Genomic DNA, 20089 nt, shown 5'->3' with positions numbered 1-20089 from the left:
CCGCGACTTGCACCTTCAGAGAGGACAGAGCGAGACCCCTGTCCAAACCATCCTGCAAAAACTCCATAACATCTGGAATTGAACACTGCAAAGGCTGATAAGACTGCTCTTGACACCAACTTTCAAAGATGCACCACATGTGAAAACAGGCCAAAGAGGTTGACCACCTGTGAGACTGCAGCATAGTCAAAATCAATTTGGGAGATAAACCTTTCTTCCTCAACCTGTCCCTCTCAAGAGCCAAGCTGTAAGCGAGAACGGAGATGGGTCAGGCATCACGATAGGAGCTTGATGCAACTAATTCACCTCTTCCAACAGCAATGGATCCTGCACAGCCACACGTACCAAGTCTCCGTACCAAGGATGACACAGCCAACTGGGAGCAACCAGAATTACCAGACTCGAGTGTAGCTCAATTCGCTGAACCACCTGACCCATCAAGGGCCATGGAGGAAACACGTAAAACACCTGCACCTGTGGAGGCCATGGAAGAACCAACGCATCTATCTCTCCAGAAAGAGGATCCCTCCACAGGCTGAAGAAACGAGGAACCTGAGAGTTTTCGGCTGTCGCCATGAGATCTAGAGGCGACCCCACTTCAGCACAATGCAGTCGAAGACTGAGCAATGAAGAGACCACTCCCTGGGATCTAGATTATGCCTATTCAGAAAGTCTGCTCTTACACTGTCCACGCCAGTCAAGTGTCCTACAGAGCTATTCTGAAGATGAACTTCTGCCCAGCAAACAATGCCGCCTCCTCTTCCACCACCTGGCTCTTTGTGCCCCCTTGTCAATTGACATAGGTCACGGCCATGACGTTGGAGAGAACCCTTACGGCTCTGCCGACGAGAAGCAACCAGGTCTCCAGAGTTAAATGAATTGTTTGTGTCTCCAACTGATTGGTGGACCATCGACCAACGGCCCTGAGCTACCTGAGACAATAAGCCCCCAGCCCACCAGATTGGCATCCAGGGAAAATACTATCCTTTCCGGAGGCTCCAGAGGCATGCCCTTCTCTAAATGTGGCGTGTGACGCCAACACTGTAGACTGTGGCGGGAAGCCCTCAACAGAGGTAACTGCTCCTCCATATCTTGCCTCTGCGGAGACCAGCGAGCCAGAAGAGCAAACTGTAATGGGCCTCATGTGTGCCCTGGCCCACGGTACCACTTCTAGCATTGCCGCCATCAGGTCTAGTACCTGAAGATATGAACAGGTATCAGCAGCCTTCTCCGACAGGAACTGCTGAATCTGCTCTTGAAGTTTGGCGATCCGAGTGGGAGGCAGAAACACACAACCCTGCAGCATGTTGAAATGAACCCCCAGACACTCTACAGACTGCAACAGACTGATAACTCTTGGCCGAGTTCACCACCCAGCCCAAAAACTCCAGAAACTGTACTACCTGTGTGGTTGCCGTCTCACTTTCCAACCAAAACTTCGCCCAAATCAGTCAACTGTCGAGACAGGGGTGAACCAAGATGCCCTGCTTCTGAAGAGTGGCAGCCACAACCGCCATAATCTTGGAAAAGAGCTGCGGTGCCATCACGAGACCGAATGGCAGAGCACAGAATTGAAAGTGTCTCCCTACGACAGCAAAGCAAAGAAAACTGATGAGCCAGTTGAATGGGAATGTGCAAATAAGCATCTGTCAAATCCAAGGAAGTGAGGAACTCCCCTTGCCAAACTGCGCCAATAACCGATCACGTCTCCATACGAAAAGAGGGAACCTTCATAGCCCCATAGACTCTCGAGGTCCAAAATAGGTCGAAAGGAGCCCTCCTTCTTGGGCACCATGAAATAAATGGAACAGCCCATCTCCTGTTCTCCTTGGGGCGCACTGATACTACTGCACCAAGACGGATCAGTTGAAGAGTATCACCTACCGCCCCCACCTTGAGCGGCACGGAGATTTGAGAAATAAATCTGAAAGCGGGCTGTCTAACTCCAGCACATACCCGGTCTTGTACTACCTTGAGAACCCACTGGTCCGATGTGATCTGGGTCAACCTCTGGTAAAACTGTCTCAATCGAGCTTCCACCAGCACTAGAGGTTGGACCTCCCCCCCGTACCTTCATTGCGAGGTGAACGCTGATCCAGAAACCCCTGAGGCAGATTTGCGCCCTCCACGATGCCCACCCCGAAAGGATCGCGTCCACTGAAAGAAGCAGCCTCTGGGAGCACCTCCAGACCTACCTGGCCTATAATGCCGAGCCTCATGAAAACGGCCACACGGATGCCAGGAACCTTAACTTTCCCAAGACTGCGTACCAGCTTATCCAACTCCTCTCTAAAGAGCACAGAACCTTTAAAAGGAAGCGAACACAACTTGGACTTCGAGACCGCATCTGCAGCCCAACCCCATAGCCAAAGCGCCCATCGGGCAGCAACTACCAGGGACATATTCTTTGTTGATGCTCACAGCGAGTCATAAAGGGCATCAGCCAAGCATGAAGCGCCCATCTCTAACTTGGCCAATTCCTGCACCAAAACAGACCTGTCCAAAACTAAATCATCCAGAAGTCCACTAAGCCCCCACACACAGATGCTTGAAGCGGTAAAGCCGATAAATCAAAATTACGCTTAAGGAAATATTTTAACTTCCTATCCTGGGGTAACGGAGCACTGCACCCCTATCTACTACAATTGCCATCCACAGTGGGAGGCTTTAGGGAATCCCTATCTTCCTGAGGGAGTGGGTAAAGCCTACCTATAGCACGAGTCACCTTACAAGGGGCATCTGGAGAAGTCCACTCCTGTAATACCATCTCCCTAAGATCCTTGTTCATAGGAAACGACCATGGAGGACGCCGAATACGCTTGACTAAAGGATCTACTCTTAAGTTTGATCCTGCAGGAGTCTCTGCAAGTTCAAACTTAAGAGTAGAGGAAACCTGTAACTCCACCAGCTCATCCTTGTGAAAAATCCTGACCACAGAGGGATCCTGACCACAGAGGGATCCTCCCCAGGTGGAAAAAATTCCTTCTCCTGAGCCAAATCCAGGGGATCCTCTTCCTCCTCTAGATTACTAAGAGCCTCCTCTGAACCCAGAAGAGAACCAGATTCTCAGCCCAGTCCAGGCGAGGTCGTTTTGCCACCACCGGGGCAGCCCCCCCCCCCCCCCACCAGGAGAATCAGCTCGGGTCAGCCCTGACATAGGGTTCAAACAAACTCAGGAGGGAACCCCCCCCCCTCCTGAGCACTCACCAACTAAGGTAGGACGAGGCAACATCTTCCTGCAGCAATTATGGCGAAGACTCCAAAATGGCAGTGGTTCCCGCGGAAAACGGGACCACCACCGCCAAACCCGCCTGCATGACTGCCTCCGTCCCAGCCATTCCTGCCGCAGCAAGCTCCATGGTTAATTCGGGCAGTGCCGCCGAAACTGACTTCGGCCCTCTACAGAGCCGGCACAAGACCCCCACGCCTCAACTCCCCAGCGCAAGAGTGGCAACGGAGAAGCTTAGATACATACATCACTGCAGTAACAAGGGAGGTAAGACCGACCCGGCACCAACCAAAGAAAAATCACCTTCCTCTAGCACAGTCAGAGTGCACCCTGCTTTCTCTCTCTTGGACAGAAGAAAAAAAACAACGGCAGACAGCCCGGGGCTTTTTTTTTTTTTTTCACTTTTTTTGAGCCCCGTTGCTGAAGGCTGAACCAGGTACTCAAGGCTCCTACCCAAACATGGCCCCTTCTAGAGAGCAGAGAAGAGGGAGTGACCTGGCCATCCAGGTTTAACACCCCAAGGGGAAAACGGGCCCCACCGGACCCACGCCCCCGGCACAGGGCTACCTTAATTTTTTTTCCCGACTCACAAGAATAGAAAAAGGAAAGACCCAAAACTAGACACAGAGCACCAAAGTACCCCCAAGGGCCTACCAGACCAGTCAGGCTGCACAAACTGCACGTCTGCCCTCTGCTGGAGACTGAGAAATACTGGCTGGTTGGGGTTCTGCACAGGATAGATATAAAGTGTTCAAGTCAGGTGTTCGGTCTCCCTCTGCTAGTGGGCATGCATAACCCAAGCATCTTGACTGGTCTGGAGTGTTGTTGAGGAAGCTTACCTTCATATTCTGATATGGCCACATCATTAACACTCTGTACTTTGTAATTCTAGGCCACCATTACCAATTTCAGGTGATGACTATTGGCCTTGCAACAGTTCCCAATACCTCTTTGAAAGTCATGGTAATAGTGGAAGCATTTCATCACAAAGGGATCAGAGTACATCCCTACCTAGTTCATCAGAGCATCCTTTTCAGGAGAGCTTCCAGGTTATTTGAGAATGGTGGATCCTCTCACGTCAATCTTGCCATGAGTCATTTGAACCCCTCACAGTCTCTGGAATACTCACGAATCCTTTTCAATACTCAAGCAGGAAAGGTATTCCTTCCAATAATTTTCCATCCATGTGCTGGACCTGAACCACAATACTGCTAAGTGCTTTCTGATTTTTTATTCTTAATTTCTGAACTATCTGGCTGTTGGTTTAGCTACCTGGTATATCTATTCTCTAGAATTTTATTGCTTAGTTAATTTATGCTCACTGAATGTATACTGGGTGTACTGTTCTGTCTTCTAACCTAGATTTCTCCCCCCCCCCCCCCCCCCATGAAAAAAACAGCTCTCCTCCTTTCTGCCTAGCTCCAACAGTAGAGAGGATAGGCCTTTCAAACTGTTTTCTGTCCATCACACTGCTAACTCTTGCCATAGGATTCTAACTTGGGCTACTGAACTGTGGACAAGTTCTGCAAGGTTTATTTTCCATTGCCAGTCCTAGGTAAGAAAGTAGCTTTAATCTTACAGCTGGTTCAATTTGCAGTTACACTGCAGAAACTGCACTATTTATTGGGAATATTTGGATTTAAAGGATAAAATGTTATATTGTAACAGAATTCAATTGTTGTATCAAACTGCAATTACTTGCCCCTCCTAGAGAGCATTTGATAGGGGAGGTGGCTGAATGTCTAGGACTTAATAGCCCCACCCATCCTCAAAAGGGTTTGCTACTCATATATAGACAACCCATTATTAACAATACTCAGTCATACACAAGCAATCTTGCAGACTGGTATCAGAGTTCCCTGGCACCAAGGACAATGTGGAATCCTTACGAGTCCTCAGGGCCAAGTCCAAAGATACTTAGTCTCGGTGGGTGCTACCGATACTCGACACCGAGGTAAGCGGAGACCTCCTCGATGCCAATGCATCCCCAGTGTCAGGTGCATTACTCCATGACACAGGCCCAGATGCCTCCAATACCAAAGTCGACATCCCAGACTTAGAAGCACCAAAAAAGATGCTGTTCACCAACTCTTTATGGACTTCCTTTTCATCTGTGAAAGGAGTTTGGATAGAGTAGCTTTATTATCAGGCCCAGACATGGCAAACACCAATTGTGCAGGTCAGTGCAGGATATGACCTCACCACATCTGGAGCACTTCTTAAACCCATTGGGAAGTTTTTGTGACATGATTGGAAAAATAACCACAGTGAATGTTAAGGAAAAAGGAAAATTGTCTGCTTGATCGAAATACAAAGGCCTAAGGGAGCTAAAAATGCCATGGAAAATAAAGAAAACTTGCAAGGCCAAAAAAACCCTAAGATGACTACAAGAAAGAAGAGAAGGTCCTGCAGCACTTGCAAAATTAAGAAAATCGCAAGGAAGGTCACCAACTATGAGGGCTGTGTGAGAAAAAGCGAAAAAAATAAAAGCGTCTTCATAGCTTGGGGGGGGGGGGGGGGGGGAGTCTGCCTTGGTCCTGCACAGCGCATACAGGCATGTGCATGCATGGTCCCATTTCTAAAAACTTCTAGAGACTTAGAACCTGGGGAGGGCGTCAGTATTGGGCTCCATCAGATGACATCACCCACATGTGAAAATACGCTGTCTTGCTTGTCCTCAGAGACTACTACTTTCTCAGTTTCCACATATATAAATGGGAGGATAAGTTTTTCTAGAAGTGTACTCTTGTATTAATACCCATCACTTCTATATCCCCATCCTTTCAAGTCCATCAAAAATCCATCCAAAATGGATAGTAAAACAAATATACAACTTATTTTCAGCAAGGTTTATAGGAATTTGTATCTCATGTACTCCAACTTGTAGAGAACTAAACACAGGTAAAACTGATTTTGATAAGGTAAGATATTCTGTAAGCAGTCAATCCCAAACTTGCAGCTGCAATACATCCTTTCTGATGTAGCCCAAAATAATTGGGAAGATTGGATAAGTCAATTGATCTTTACCTGCCATTTACTACGATTTCCAAAGGGTGCAGGAGAAAGAGATGGCAGTATAGATAGTCTCAAAAACTCACTTACCTCACTTATAAAGCCCAGCTGGACCAGTTCTGCTGCTAGCTCCTGAATATTCTCATCTGAAAGAAAAACATGAAGTAACACCTCTTAGGTATTGAAGGAAGAAACACAATGAGAACTGACATTCTCCCATTCATGGTGTGGAAAGACCACAATGGAAGTTGCTACTTACTGGGTAACAAATCACAGCTCAGATGTCGATTCAACTTATCTTCTAGTTTCAGCAACAGTGTTAACTAAAAAGGGAAAATGGTGTAAAGGTGAAGGAGTGGATCAAGTCTCTAACCACCTCTCTACCACTTAACCAAAGGAATTCCAAAATATTCTGCCTACAAAAGGTACTTGTCAGATTTTCCATGGGCACAAAGTGGGAAGTCATTTATGAAGGCCCAGGGGGTCCACATTATGTTTTAGTACATTTTTTATTAATTATTATCCAAACAGTTGTGTCTAGAGTAAAACTGAAAATGTGATAAACCCATCACAAGTAGTATATCAAAAATTTGGGAGAAAGACCTCAGTAAATACCCTTTAGCAACTCACTTAGCAGTTAAAAGATTTAATCAATGGTCATTTACAAAAAAGTCCTAAAAAAGGTAACACTGATAACAGTTGCTTCAAATACCAAATGAAGTTCTTATTCAATCCAAAACAGCTAAACACCCAAAGCACTGTGGCATGAACAGATTACTGATGTTTCTTTAGAGACAAGAGGTAAGCCATTCTGGATTGACCTTAACTCTTCTATCCAAAGAAATCTTTTCATGTCACAATGCTTGTGTGTTAAGCTGTTTTGGACTGAATAAACTTTGATATCTGAAGCAACTGATATCAGTGTTACTTTTTTTTAATAAAGGACTATTGATTAAATCTTTTACTGATAAGTCAGGGGCCAAGGCACAAAGCATTAGCACAGCTTTGGCCTGGTTTTAAGAGTTCTCTTTTACATGATAAACAAGCCCCATCCAGTGCATCCTAAGAAGCAATGCGCAGGGCACTGCCATTTTGCAGATAATGGTGCCTAGAGGCAGAAGCAAGTGGGCATTGCTCCTACCTTGTTTGAAGGGCTTCAGGTCATGGGGTGGGTAGTTGGTCCACTAGTGTACCAGGGAGTATTTTCTGGGACCTGGTTTGGGGGGGGGGGGGGGGGGGGGAAAGGGAGAGGACCACTAGACTACCAGGGAATGTGTGTGGGAGAGAGGGGGCTGGGGTGCCAGTGAGCCACTAGACCTCCAGGGCATTTTGTTTTTAGGGGGTGGTCATGTGAGGGCAGGGCGATTGCCACTAGACAAGAGATGCGTGAAGGTGGTGAGTTCTGGAGGGGCTGATACATGCCACAGAAATGTTCTTTAATTTTTGCTGGCCCATATGCGCATGAAAAATTATGCGCACATTTTTACCTTTGACTTTATGCATGTGGTATAACCTAAGCTGTATAGGCCATGCTCACAATAAGAAAGCCATCAAACTTGTGTGAACTATTGTTAGGTGTGTGTGCTCCCTTTCTGACTTGCGTGCATACGCACGGGGGGAGGGGGGGGCGGCCACAGCATTTTTTTTTTTTTACTTCAACTTTCCTGTCATCTTCAGAGGCAATCGCTGCTCAGATACCAACTAGAAAGTTGACATTCAGTGCCAAGCCGCAGATTACTGCAACAATTCTAACATGACAGTAATTTGCACTCATTTTTTGGTGCTAATTTCATGGTAGAGTGAGGGCTCTATTGTGAACATTGAGCATCAGCCCTTGAGTCACTAAACGGTATTTATTGATATCTATCATCTCCCAAATTTTTGAAGCACTATTTGTGAAGAATTATATCACATTTTCAGTTTTATTCTAGACACCAGTGTTCATCTATTTAGATAATAACATGTGCTCAATTAATCAGCTTTCTATTTATTGTTACTGCTAGCACATTTATAGCCTACCTACTCAAAACAATTTGAAAACGCTAACACTATGCATCAAAAATGCATGTCTGAAAATAATCCATGTATATTTTCACAAAACAATAAGCATACAATAATACTACATGGCTAAACTCAGTCCTGAGTTATGCAGTTCCCATCATTTCCAAAATTCAAGTTTCAGCCTATTCGTCCCAATTGCAAACAATTTTTTTTGTGTAAATCTTTTACACCCAGGATGTTGAAGTAAAGTCTGAACAAGACAACTTTATGATAATGGTAATTCTTCAAGGGGGGGGGGGGGGTACTGCCTGCATTTGATATGAATTAGTGTATAGACATCCTGTAGAATCCAATCGCTGTCCCCTTTTCCAGGAAAGAGAATGGTAAAGGAAAAAGTAACTAACTTGTTAGTCTCACTCACACACAAAAGGAGTGACATGGGCTGCACCTACTGCAGCAAGACATGTTTATCCACTCCTACCCTAGCTGACATAATATTTAACCATCTTTCTGACCTCATGTGCACCTTTCTTTAAATTAGTCACTTTATTTTCTCTTACTCTCTTTCCTATTTATATGTTAACCATCTCTCTGACCTCATGTGCAACTTTATTTAAATTAGTTGCCTTACTTTGCATATACCCTTCACTGTCAATTAAAATGTTCTATTACATATTGTGTTGACATTGTAAGTAGTGTATTATGCCATACTTTGTATTGGGTTTTTTTTTTTTTATTACTTTTACTGCTGTACTTGCCTATTGATCATGTTTGATTTATTCTTACTGTACACTGCCTTGAGTGAATTAAAAAAGGTGGTACATCATAATAAAATAAAAATTTGAACTTCTGATGAGAAAGGTTGCCTCAGGTTCAACATGAGAGAGCCTGTCTTCAGGACGAGGAAATATCTTTAGTATTGCCCCAGATTCCTCTCTTGTAATGGAAACAGGTTCTTTGTATCTTCATGCATAGATAAACTTCAAGAAGCTGGATGTGGGAATATAATAGGCAAAAACCAGCTGAGATATTTTGGGAGGAATGTACCTAAAGTGACATCCAGACCTTTTGTGCCAGTCTGGAAGAAAAGCAGTGTACCAGATGCATAGAGCAGGATTTGAGTAGGACAAAACTGTTCAGATAGTGGAGGAGTAACTTAGTGCACCAGTCTGAGAACCTGGGTTCAATTCCCACTGACTCTGGGCAAGTTACTTAACCCTCCATTGCCCCAGCTACAAAATAAGTACCCAAACCTTTCCCTAAATAAGATGCTTCTATATTGGGATACATTTATTCACCTATAGGACAATAGTCTCTGATGCTAGGGCAAATGCTCAAGGGCCATTCAATAAATACTTGATTTTATCACCTAAAGTTTTCACCAAACAAGGCTAAATTCAGTGCAAGGTTTATCAGTCAGCTTGGGATAGACAGTTTTTCAAAGACCTGAACCCATTAACCAGGGCTGATGCTGAAGTACTAGATAAGTTGTCAGATATAAGCTAAATGAAACAGGCCTATTTTTATTTAATTTGGGTCTTTTCAGTAATCGTTCAAGGTAAGTTACATACAGGTCATCTAGCCAAGGTTAAGGACCTGGGATACAATCCAAAAGCTACAGTCTGCTGGGAGCAGACGTAGCTAGGAAGTGTAGTTCAAATGGGCCAAAGGCTAGCAACCGGGGACCCCCATAGGAAGAGAGCCTATTTTCTAATAGGAAGAAATGTGGAACGCAGCACTGAGTGACTAATTGCAGAATTCTTGGAGAAGGATGCAATTAGTCACTCAATGCATTAATACAAAAAGGCCAGTTTTATGGCTGTGGTAAAAAGAAAATGGTCTTAGCCTATGGGAAAACCCTGCATAAGGGCATGCTAAGGCCACTTTTTTTTTTTTTTTTACCACAGCTTAGTAAAAGTGCCTCTAAGTTTTGCACCTGAGGCAATGGATTGTTTAAATTATTTGCCCAAGGTCACAAGGAGCATCAGTGGGTTTGAATTCTGGTTTTCCTAGCTATCAGTGTGCTACTCTAAACCAATAGGCTACTCTTCCACTTTCTTCTTCAGATGCAAATGGTTACCAGAAATGACACCCAGAGAATTAGAAAAGATATTTTTTGTTTTGATCTAGCCAGGCCTCAGTTATACAGAAAACTGCACCCAGCCCTTTGTTTTCTGGTCTTTGTCTGATCTATATGAAAGAACAGCTCTCTTGTAACTGTGTGTATAATGTGCATCCTCTCCCTTGCATATATGTGGATAAAGATTGAACAACATTACAGATAAACACACGCTTGTCCAACTTTTTTATTTTTTTTTTAATCAGGGGGCCACACTTATTTTGTAAGGTTCAGAGGACTAAGACAGGTGTAAGCATGTATTCAGGCACACACGCTCTCATGTACTGCCCCCTCCCCAAATCCACCCCCTTCTCTCTCACACACACATTAGCTGCCTTCAGAATATTCATCTGAAATATGACTCCTGGACCAGTGTTCTTACCTTGATATCAGTTGAGTATGAGATCATTACTGGAGATTATTAAAACCAGAGAGCAATATTCAGTGCTGCTGAATTCACTCCCTTCTCCCCATATCCATTGCCATACTAAAGACTGGCTCTCTAGAGGCATCATTTTACAAACAGCAAATATATTCTGTCCTTGTTTGTTTTTGGTTTCATATACATTGTCCAGCTTCTCAATTTCCTGTGCTGCCTTTCTTCAGTTTCACTTAACAGTGTGGCAGTTTTCCTTTATGTGTAAATAGTTCTATACTTAATATTGTGGCACTGCATGTGTTTTTCTGCTTTCAGTAATTGAAATGTGCTGGGCGGACTTCTACCATCTGTCCTCTGTATATGAAAAGACAGATTAGGATAGGCTGGAGTGGGCTTCCAGTAGTTGGAATTTAATGACAATGCCAGGCGGACTTCTACAGTCTATGTTTCAGAAATGGCAAAGAAAGTCCATGAACAAGTATTTTATACCACATGTTGGTTTTTAATCATGAATTGAGTGTGACTGTTGGGCAGAACAGGTGGACCATTCAGTTCTATCTGCTGTTGTCTACTGTGTTGCTATCCACCCCCCCTTCACCCACTCTCTATGTACCCCTCCCTCTCACCTATCAGCTGCAGATTCTTGCTGTGGAATCCCTGCTTCCCCACCGCAACTCTAGTTCATGAGACTTGAAACCACAAGACCAACCCAAACTTCCAGTGCCATGCAGCTCAAGCTCACAGATGAATAAGTCATGGGATCCTACAACAAAAATCTGCGTTTTCCCATCAAAAAGAATTGCCGAGTTTGTATGCCAAAGAAAATGCTTGGTGGGCTGTGTTGTGGCCCACAGGCCGTAGGTTGGAGAAGCTTAATCTTACATCTTAGGCAAGTACTTGGGATAATATGGATGTCTACCCTGCTTTGACAGCAACTTACATAACTTACACTAAAGGCTAATGTAGCTCAAAGTGACATCCTATCTGCTGGCTTTATTTTGAGGTTCCATATATCTGGTAGCTATGGCAGCTTTAAGGAAAGAATCAGTTGAAGAAAGCTCCAGAGTACTCCCTTGTAAGTAGTGCTCTCTCAACTGCATTATGGTAAATTGTAACATTTTCAGCCAGAACCAGATAGATGAATTCGGCAGCCTGTATGTAGCAATAATAATTTAAGGATATTTCTTCACATCAGATGGCAATCAAACCATCTCCACTTGAAACTGACCAGCTGGCAGAATACTTTTTAGGAGCTGGAAAAAGGATGCACTCCTCAGACAATACAAGATTACCTATTACCATCTCAACATCCAGTTCACAAAGACTACAGACTCAATCTTGGAATAAAGATTTACATGCCTTGCTTCTGAATTATTAGAACTGCAGAAAACCTTTGCCTCATACAGGTGTTCATCCAGTCCTCTGGCACACAATCTTTTTCAGAGTATGTACAATGAATATGTATGAGACATCTGAAAGCAGCAGCAGTACTCGCAAATCTCATAAGCATATTCACTATGGTTATCTTGAAATCCCATTAGACTGAGTATGTTCCAAAGACAGGATGGAGAACCAATGGTCTAATGGATTCCTGAAATCTTCAGTGGGATAAGAACACTAGCTGCCTTAATAAAGTATAAGGATCATGACCTTTTGTCCCTACCTCAATTTTAATAATGTCATAGCTACCAGATATATGGAAAAACATTCCCCCAATGCAGAGAATGCAACTGTTAAATCAAACGGCAAGCATCTTTTGCTTGAAGACTTTTGAATGACTCTTAGTAGTCTCATCTTTAAGGGCACATATTTGGTACAACAATCCAGATTTGGGGGGGGGGGGGGGGGGGGGGAACAGTGGAAAGACCTCCAGGAAACGGGATGTCTGTTAGGATGTTTTATTTTCTTACTAGGATTATGGCCTTTATGTCTATTTCTTGGCGGATTTTCCTAACTGCTTCCTTAGTTATCAGAAAACACAAGAAACTGAATCCAATTCATCCAGACCAAAACAATGTGTTTTGGTTTTGACTAAAATCATTTTGATACGGAATCTGTTTCTATCCCATCACTCCTAAAGAGAAAAGATAAGTTATAAGCCAAGTCAAATGTAACAGCAGCATGCCGAAAACCAGGGGTCAAATTCCACTAATGCTTCTTATGACCTGGGGCAAGTCACGTTACCCTCTACTGCCTCAGGTACAAAATTAAGCCCTCTTAAGAACAGGTAAATACCTACTATAGTTGAATGTAACACACCTTGAGCTACCATTGAAGTTAGAGCTAAATTGAAACACCATTTAAAACATTCACAGCCCTGAAATACATGACCATTCGTACTACTTACAATTAACTACAATGTACCCTGACCTTCATATATCTTTCATAATAAACATGAACCCCAATAAATAATTTGAACAGCAACCTATACTCCACACAGCTAAAACTTTCTATACCATTAAAACCCAACCACAATGCTACATTTAAAAAACAATACTCACTCAAGTTAAACCTCTCACTATAACCTAATGTCAAAGGTCAAATCAGAACAGAAAAGTCCTATCAAAGTATATCTAAAAATCATAAGACCAAGCTCCTGCAAAATTCTGTTCTATGACCACTTCCAATTCCATATCTTTGAAAGTCTTAAATTTCCTAAATACATATCAATACCTTCCTCCTTGTGAATGTAAAGCATGACCAGCAACCAACACTGACAATTTATTTTAAGTGAACTGGAGCCATTCCATGTAAAAAAAAAAAAAAAAAACACACAGGCAAGAGATTTTGCAATATAATTTGAGCAGCTACAGGAGTTGTCTCCTCCAAGGAGAAGGCTATGACACATGCTGCCAAACCCCACAACCTACTAATAAGTGTGCAGTGCATTTACATTGAGCACCCTCCAGGGACACAGAAATACTCAGTGTACATGAATGTAACTCACTTTGAGATACTACTGAAAAGTAGTGAGCAAATCTAAAAATAAATAAATAAAAATAAAAAGTCTGTGGCAACTGAAGTTATCTGATGCACTTTAAAGACATATCTAAAAGTCGCAGCTTGCAAAGATCAAGCCTAGAAAGTTATGGTATGAACAAATGCCAATTCAGCTTTATCCAGCAAAGAGCAAGCTGATCATAATTTCTCACTTGCTACAATTATCACTGCTGAAATTTGTAACTAACATTAGTTCTGCTTCTGTTAAGAGCCCTTATCCTCTACTGATGTATGCATGTTTGCCTGAATCTTCCTTCTATTCCAACAGTTACTATTTTTAAGGGAACTAAAATACCATGTTTTCGTAAGCTGAACTAGCAAACAATTCAACTGAATTAAAACGCTACTTGTTGACCTCAGATTCAAGCAGTTCAGTGATGGTTATGCTCCATAAAGCAATTCATTAATTTTTGAATGCTTCTGCTTTGCAAACAGTAACATGCAGTCTTGTCATCAGCATTGTTGATTACTACAACCAGCTTTATATCAGCTTCCCAAGATGGTATTAAGGGGGAATACAAACTAGTAGCAAATGTCACTGCAGAGTCATTACAAAAGTAGCTATTGATTACTCCTGGGGTCATTTTTTTTAAAACTTTTTATCAATTTAGAAAACTATCATGATAATCTTACCAAAAAAGACTAACATATTAACCAAAGTTAAAATGAAATAATTATTAAACATAGGAAAACATTAACTGTTAGCCCACAATTTAAGGAGGGGAGAGTAACGAAGCAAAGTCACAGAAATGAGAAAAAAATATAAGGAATCAAAAAAGATGCCTAGAGATTTCCCAAATACTTCAAATTTGCAGGTTCTAGGATGACAATCATTGAGGAACGCTAGAGGAAACCTTTACCTTACTAGACAAAAAAAGTAATCAACTGCACTGAATCAAATCGTACACCTGAAGAGTGACCATAATTTGCATGAGTAAGGTTGGGTAAAGGTCACCCCAACTGTTCACAATTGCAGTCTCAAGATTAAAAACTGCCTTTTCTTCTCATCACTCTTGATACATCAGGGTACATTCATACTTTAATCCATAAACAGACTGTATAAATTAATAGCTTTGAGTCTCAAGCTTACTGAACCAGTAGTTTTGGTGGGACCAAAGTTCTGTATCTGATCACTCAGAAGCTAGTGAGGTCTAAATTATCTATAGAAAAACCTTTATTTTTGATGAAGGATAGAAGCTTCTGGAACATTTAACACGTCAGAAAAACCTCTTAAACAGAATAAGTTTTACGAAAATTGATTAGTCTAATATGTTGACATCTGACAGCATTTTCCAAGTTTTCAACTTTTAAGTTCTCACCCGTTTCATCTTAGGTCTCCAAAGTTTCAAACTTACTCCCATAGGATCCAGTTTTAATTTCCAGATCAGGCACATTTCTTTAAAGCCAACATTTAACACCATCGAATCACAGGTTGAAACTAAGTTTTGTATCCAAGTACCCAGTGAAGTCTGAAGGGTGGAAATAGCCTCCAAATTAAAGACTCACATCTTAGTGGGGGGGGGGGGGGGGGGGGGGGGTTAGCTCAGTCCTAGGCCCTGGGGAAATAATTTCAGAACCTGTGGCTCCACCTTTCCCTCGAGGACTCCTTTCCTGAATGTCTAAACTCCTGATATTGCGGCATTAGCATTAACCCTGTTCCCCAGAAATTACAAGTTTTTCTACCTCCATGCAAATCTGGGACTGGTTTTCCTTGCTAAACATCTGAGGATCGTCTCCTAGTAATGTTAACAGCAGCTGCTGTACCAGTAGAATCCGGTCCTCCAGAGAAAAGCTGACCAATTTCAGAAGGTACAGCAAACCTCTGCCACGTTACCACCCCCAGCGGAACACTGCTCAGAGGTATTCAAATCGGACCACGAACTACAAAGGCATCTATCGGTCCAGGTAATGTTGACCCTTAACTGCGTTCAACAGGGAAAACCCGGGTCTCAGACTTCATTTTCAGCATTGGTAAAGAAAACAGGAAGAATGGTGTTTTATGGTGCAATTCAACAGGCAGCCATCTTGGTTAAGCTCATCCCCCTTCCAGGGGAGTTCTGTGCAATTGCACAGCGCAGAATTTCCCAGCCCTATAGAATTTTGTGAATCTGCCACCATCAGATCTCTTCCCAGTTTGTTGTCCCCCTCTCCTACAGAGATGCTGCAGGAGAATGACGAAGTGAACCACTGCACATTCCCTCTGCTGGCTTAGACTAGTTTATGTAAACCATAGGGCTCCTGTGGTTAACACACAGTTGAATCTAAGCCAGCAGAGAAGGAAGTGACCCAATGTGCATCAGTTCACTTCCTCCTCCTCCTGCCCCCAATCTCTGTAGGGGAGGGGGAGAGCCAGTATCATCTGTTATAAGTGTACAATGGGGTAGGGGGGGCAGGCAAGCAAAGGTGAATGTGTCACTGGAGAGGGTGGGACAGGAGGAGGGTGGTGGCAGAGCAAGGCAAATGTGCGATGGGGAAAGGTGGAAGGTAGAAGGAGCGGCAGAACAAGGTAAATGCACCAAGGAGTGGGAGCAGGGCCTGGGGTTTGGGGAGGGGAAGCAGCAAAAGCTGAGTGTGTCATTAGGATTTTTGGGAGGGGGCAGAGAAACAGTATGCACCATGGAGATGGGTGAGATGGCAGAGAAAGCTGAAGAGTGTGCCACTAGTGTGGGGGAAAATCAAGCTTGAAGGTGTGCCATGGGGAAGATGGGAGAGAGATACAAATGATAGCCAAAGAGGAAGAATAAGAGGTAGGTGTGTGTGTCTGGGAGGGAGGGAGAGATTGGGCACTGCATGTGGGAGACAACTTTGGGAGGAGAATTAGGACTCTTGCTGAGGGTTAGAGGGAGACAGAACTGCAGTTGGAGTGAGAAATGGAACTAGTGAGGCTGGAGCTTTAGGGAAACGGAAGGAGGAATATTTCAAGCCTTAGGATGGGAAAATTGTGTATAAAACATACTACAAGACAATGCAGAATTTTGCAGCATTTTCAAATATAGTCCACAGAGCTCTCAAATATTTGCTCAGAATTTCCCCAAGAGTACAGATTGCATTGTCTTCTAGTGGCCACACAATTTTCACTGCTGGTGATTACAGTTTTAAGATCCAGTAGACCAGACTCACTTCCAGCTGAAGTAGTTCTGGAACCCTGTCCTCATGTTCTGGCACAGATTAAGCCCTGGTGATATCTAAGAAAACAAATTTGCTGAGATACGTATGATCGAACTCCAAAACCCTCCTTTAAAAGAAAAGTAATATGCTTAAAGATGTAGCTTGGTCAACAGTTTAGTATTTCTAGCACTTATTTCCTAAACATTTTTTGTGGTTTAAGATTCTTTGGAGGCGCTCTCATAATTCTTCCCCAAACTAAATTTTCCAAAGACAAAGTTTAAAAAGTTGAATACATGTGTCTTTAGCATTTACTCTGCAGGAGGCGATGGAACTATCTCCCTGGACATCTGTTGTACAAACCCTGGGTAGAAGATACCCTCTAGAGGCAATATATTTATAGTTTGTTATGGAGATGGATCTGACAGGAGTTAGGGTTCAAGATGAATGTATGTCAACCATAGGATCTTTCCTAAATCCTCTAAATTCCAATGCTGCAACTGGTAATGCTTCCAAGTAGTTCCCTTTCAGGTTCAACTCTAACAACAAGTAGTTACACAGTAATGCCAGGATTTGATCTTCCTTTCTCCTTTTCAAGTAAAGTTAATGTATATGTGGAGGCGCATGTTTGCCACCAGGTTCACCAAAAAACAATAGGACAATAGAGTCTTGCAACAGCAAGACTACATTGAACCAATCTGATATTATATACAAACTGGTTGTGGAAGTGCAGCTTGGAACTGAATATAAATGGGCCTAGGAGGGTGGAGTTGGATTTTAGACACCAAACAAATTCTGCAGGACTGTCTGGCCAAAACAACAGTATTGGGTATTCTACTCGAGGCAGTAATGAAACGTGATTGAGTGCACTGATGATCACATTGCAGCCTTGCATATCTCCTCAGTGGAGGCAATCTGCTAGCCAACTGTGGAGTAGAGTAGCCTAGTGGTTGATGCAGCAGACTTTGATCCTGGGGAAGTGGGTTCAATTCCCACTACAGCTATTCGTTATAAAAAACAGGTCTAGCTCAAAACGTCTAAGTTTTTGTGGGTTGGTGTCGGAGGATATGAAGTGGAAGAAACAATGTGACAAGGCGACGGCTGTGGCCAGAAGGATGCTAAGCTGCACAGAAAGGGGTATAACCAGCAGAAGAAAGGAGGTGTTGATGCCCCTCTACAAGTCGTTGGTGAGGCCCCACTTGGAGTACTGTGTTCAGTTTTGGAGGCCGTACCTTGCTAAAGATGTAAAAAGACTGGAAGCGGTGCAAAGAAAAGCTACAACTAAGGTATGGGATTTGGCATTCCAAACTGTATGAGGACAGACTTGCCAACCTGAACATGTATACCTTGGAGGAAAGGAGAAACGGGTGACATGATACAGACGTTCAAATATTTGAAAGGTATTAATCTGCAAACAAACCTTTTCTGGAGATGGGAAGGTGGTAGAACTAGAGGACATGAATTGAGGTTGAAGGGGGCAGACTTGGGAGTAACGTCAGGAAATATTTTTTCACGGAGAGGGTGGTAGGTATGTGGAATGCCCTCCCGCAGGAGGTAGTGGAGTTGAAAACTGTAATGGAATTCAAACGTGTGTGGGATAAACAAGGAATCCTGTTTAGAAGGAATGGAACTATGGAATCTTAGCGGAGATTGGGTGGTGACGCCGGTATTTGGAGAGTAAAACCGGTGCAGGGCGGACTTCTGTGGACTGTGCCCTGATCGTGCCTAAATAGATATGGATGGGCTGGAGTGTAAATTTTAAGGGGCTTCGACGTTAGCGTCAGAACGTTTAGTACAGAAACAGTGCTGGGCAGACTTTACAGTCTGTGCCCTGAGAAAGGCAGGGACAAATCAACTCGGGAATACATATAAAGTATTGCATACCATGTAAAATAAGTTTATCTTGTTGGGCAGAATGGATGGACCGTTCAGGTTTTTATCTGCCATCATTTACTATGTTACTATCGTACTATGTTACTCAAAAAATAGGAGGAATGGAGAACTAAAATCAATTAACTGAATAAAGTGTGTTTCCCAATGGGCTTTAGTCCTGCTTCAGATAGAAGGCTAAAGGCTCACTTGTAGTCCAAGGTATGCAGTGCACTTTTGCCAGGAATGTTGGAAGAACAATAGACTGGTTAAGATGGAACCCAACACCACCTTAGGAAGAAACTTAGGATGTGTGCAGAGAACTACCTTGTTATGATGAAATCTAGTGTAAGGTGGATCAGTTACTAGGGCCTGAAGCTCACTAACTCTGCGAGATCAAGTGACTGCCACCAAAAACAAGACCTTCCAGATCAGGTACTTCAGATGACAGGAGTCTAGTGGCTCTAAAGGAGATTTCATCAGTTGGGTAAAGACCACACTGAGATCCTAAGACACCATGGGAGGTTTGAGAGGGGGCTTCATCAACAAACCTCACATGAAGCGAACAACTAGAGACTGTACAGAGATGGACTTGACCTCCACCTGATGGTGAGAAGCACAAACTGCAGAGAGGTGAACTCTTGCACAGTTGGACTTTAACCACACTCGGAGAAGTGGAAGAGGTTCTTAAGCAGTTTTTGTGTAGGACAAGATAGCAGATCTAGGAACTTGCCCTCACACCAGATAGCAACCTTCTTGTCTAACACCTCTTAGTGGAATCTTTCCTGGAAGCCAGAAAAATCCTGAAGACACTCTCAGGCGTTGCAAGGAAGCAAACTCTATGCCCTCAACATCCAGGCCATGAGGGCCAGGGGTCTAAAGACTGGGATGCAGAAGGGGCACTTGTTTTGTATGATGAAGGTCGGAACAGTCCAATCTCCACAGATCTTTCGTGAACAACTCCAGATCTGCCTTGGCCAGTAGGGTACGATTAAGATCATGGTTACCTGATCTTGCGTGAGTTTCAACTAAGTCTTTCCTATGAGAGGGATGCATACAGGAGACCTCCCCCCCCCCTCCCCCAAAATGGAGAAAGGCATCTGATGCTAGTCTGCTGTATGATCTGGTCTGGAACAGAACCCAGGACTTTGTTCAGATGAGTGCCAATGAGGTCCACCGAGAGGATGCCACACACTAAGATCCCATGGGCTAGACTCATATTGAGACATCACTCATGTGGTTGCATAATCCTGCTCAGTCTGGCCCAGATGCACTAAACGTTTTTCATCGTTAAATGAGCCCTTAAGGAAGAATTTCCGATCCTTTCCATGCACTAAAGCCTATTTTTCGACGGTAGTAGCAGCTAACGAAAACG

General features: G+C 43.3%; 1 protein-coding gene across 1 annotated transcript in view; it reads right to left on the bottom strand.

Annotated features, from left to right (window-relative positions):
- The window catches only part of NRBP1 (nuclear receptor binding protein 1), a 220912-nt gene that overhangs the window by 13903 nt on the left and 186920 nt on the right, over nucleotides 1–20089 (bottom strand). The window contains 2 exon segments of the mRNA XM_030198591.1: nucleotides 6332–6387; nucleotides 6501–6564. Of these exon segments, the coding sequence (XP_030054451.1) occupies nucleotides 6332–6387; nucleotides 6501–6564 (120 nt within the window).

The sequence above is a fragment of the Microcaecilia unicolor genome, chromosome 3 (assembly GCF_901765095.1).
Source record: "Microcaecilia unicolor chromosome 3, aMicUni1.1, whole genome shotgun sequence".
In the NCBI taxonomy this organism is placed as follows: domain Eukaryota; kingdom Metazoa; phylum Chordata; class Amphibia; order Gymnophiona; family Siphonopidae; genus Microcaecilia; species Microcaecilia unicolor.
Note: the sequence above shows the minus strand (reverse complement) of the source record. Positions and strands in the feature narration are given on the sequence as shown.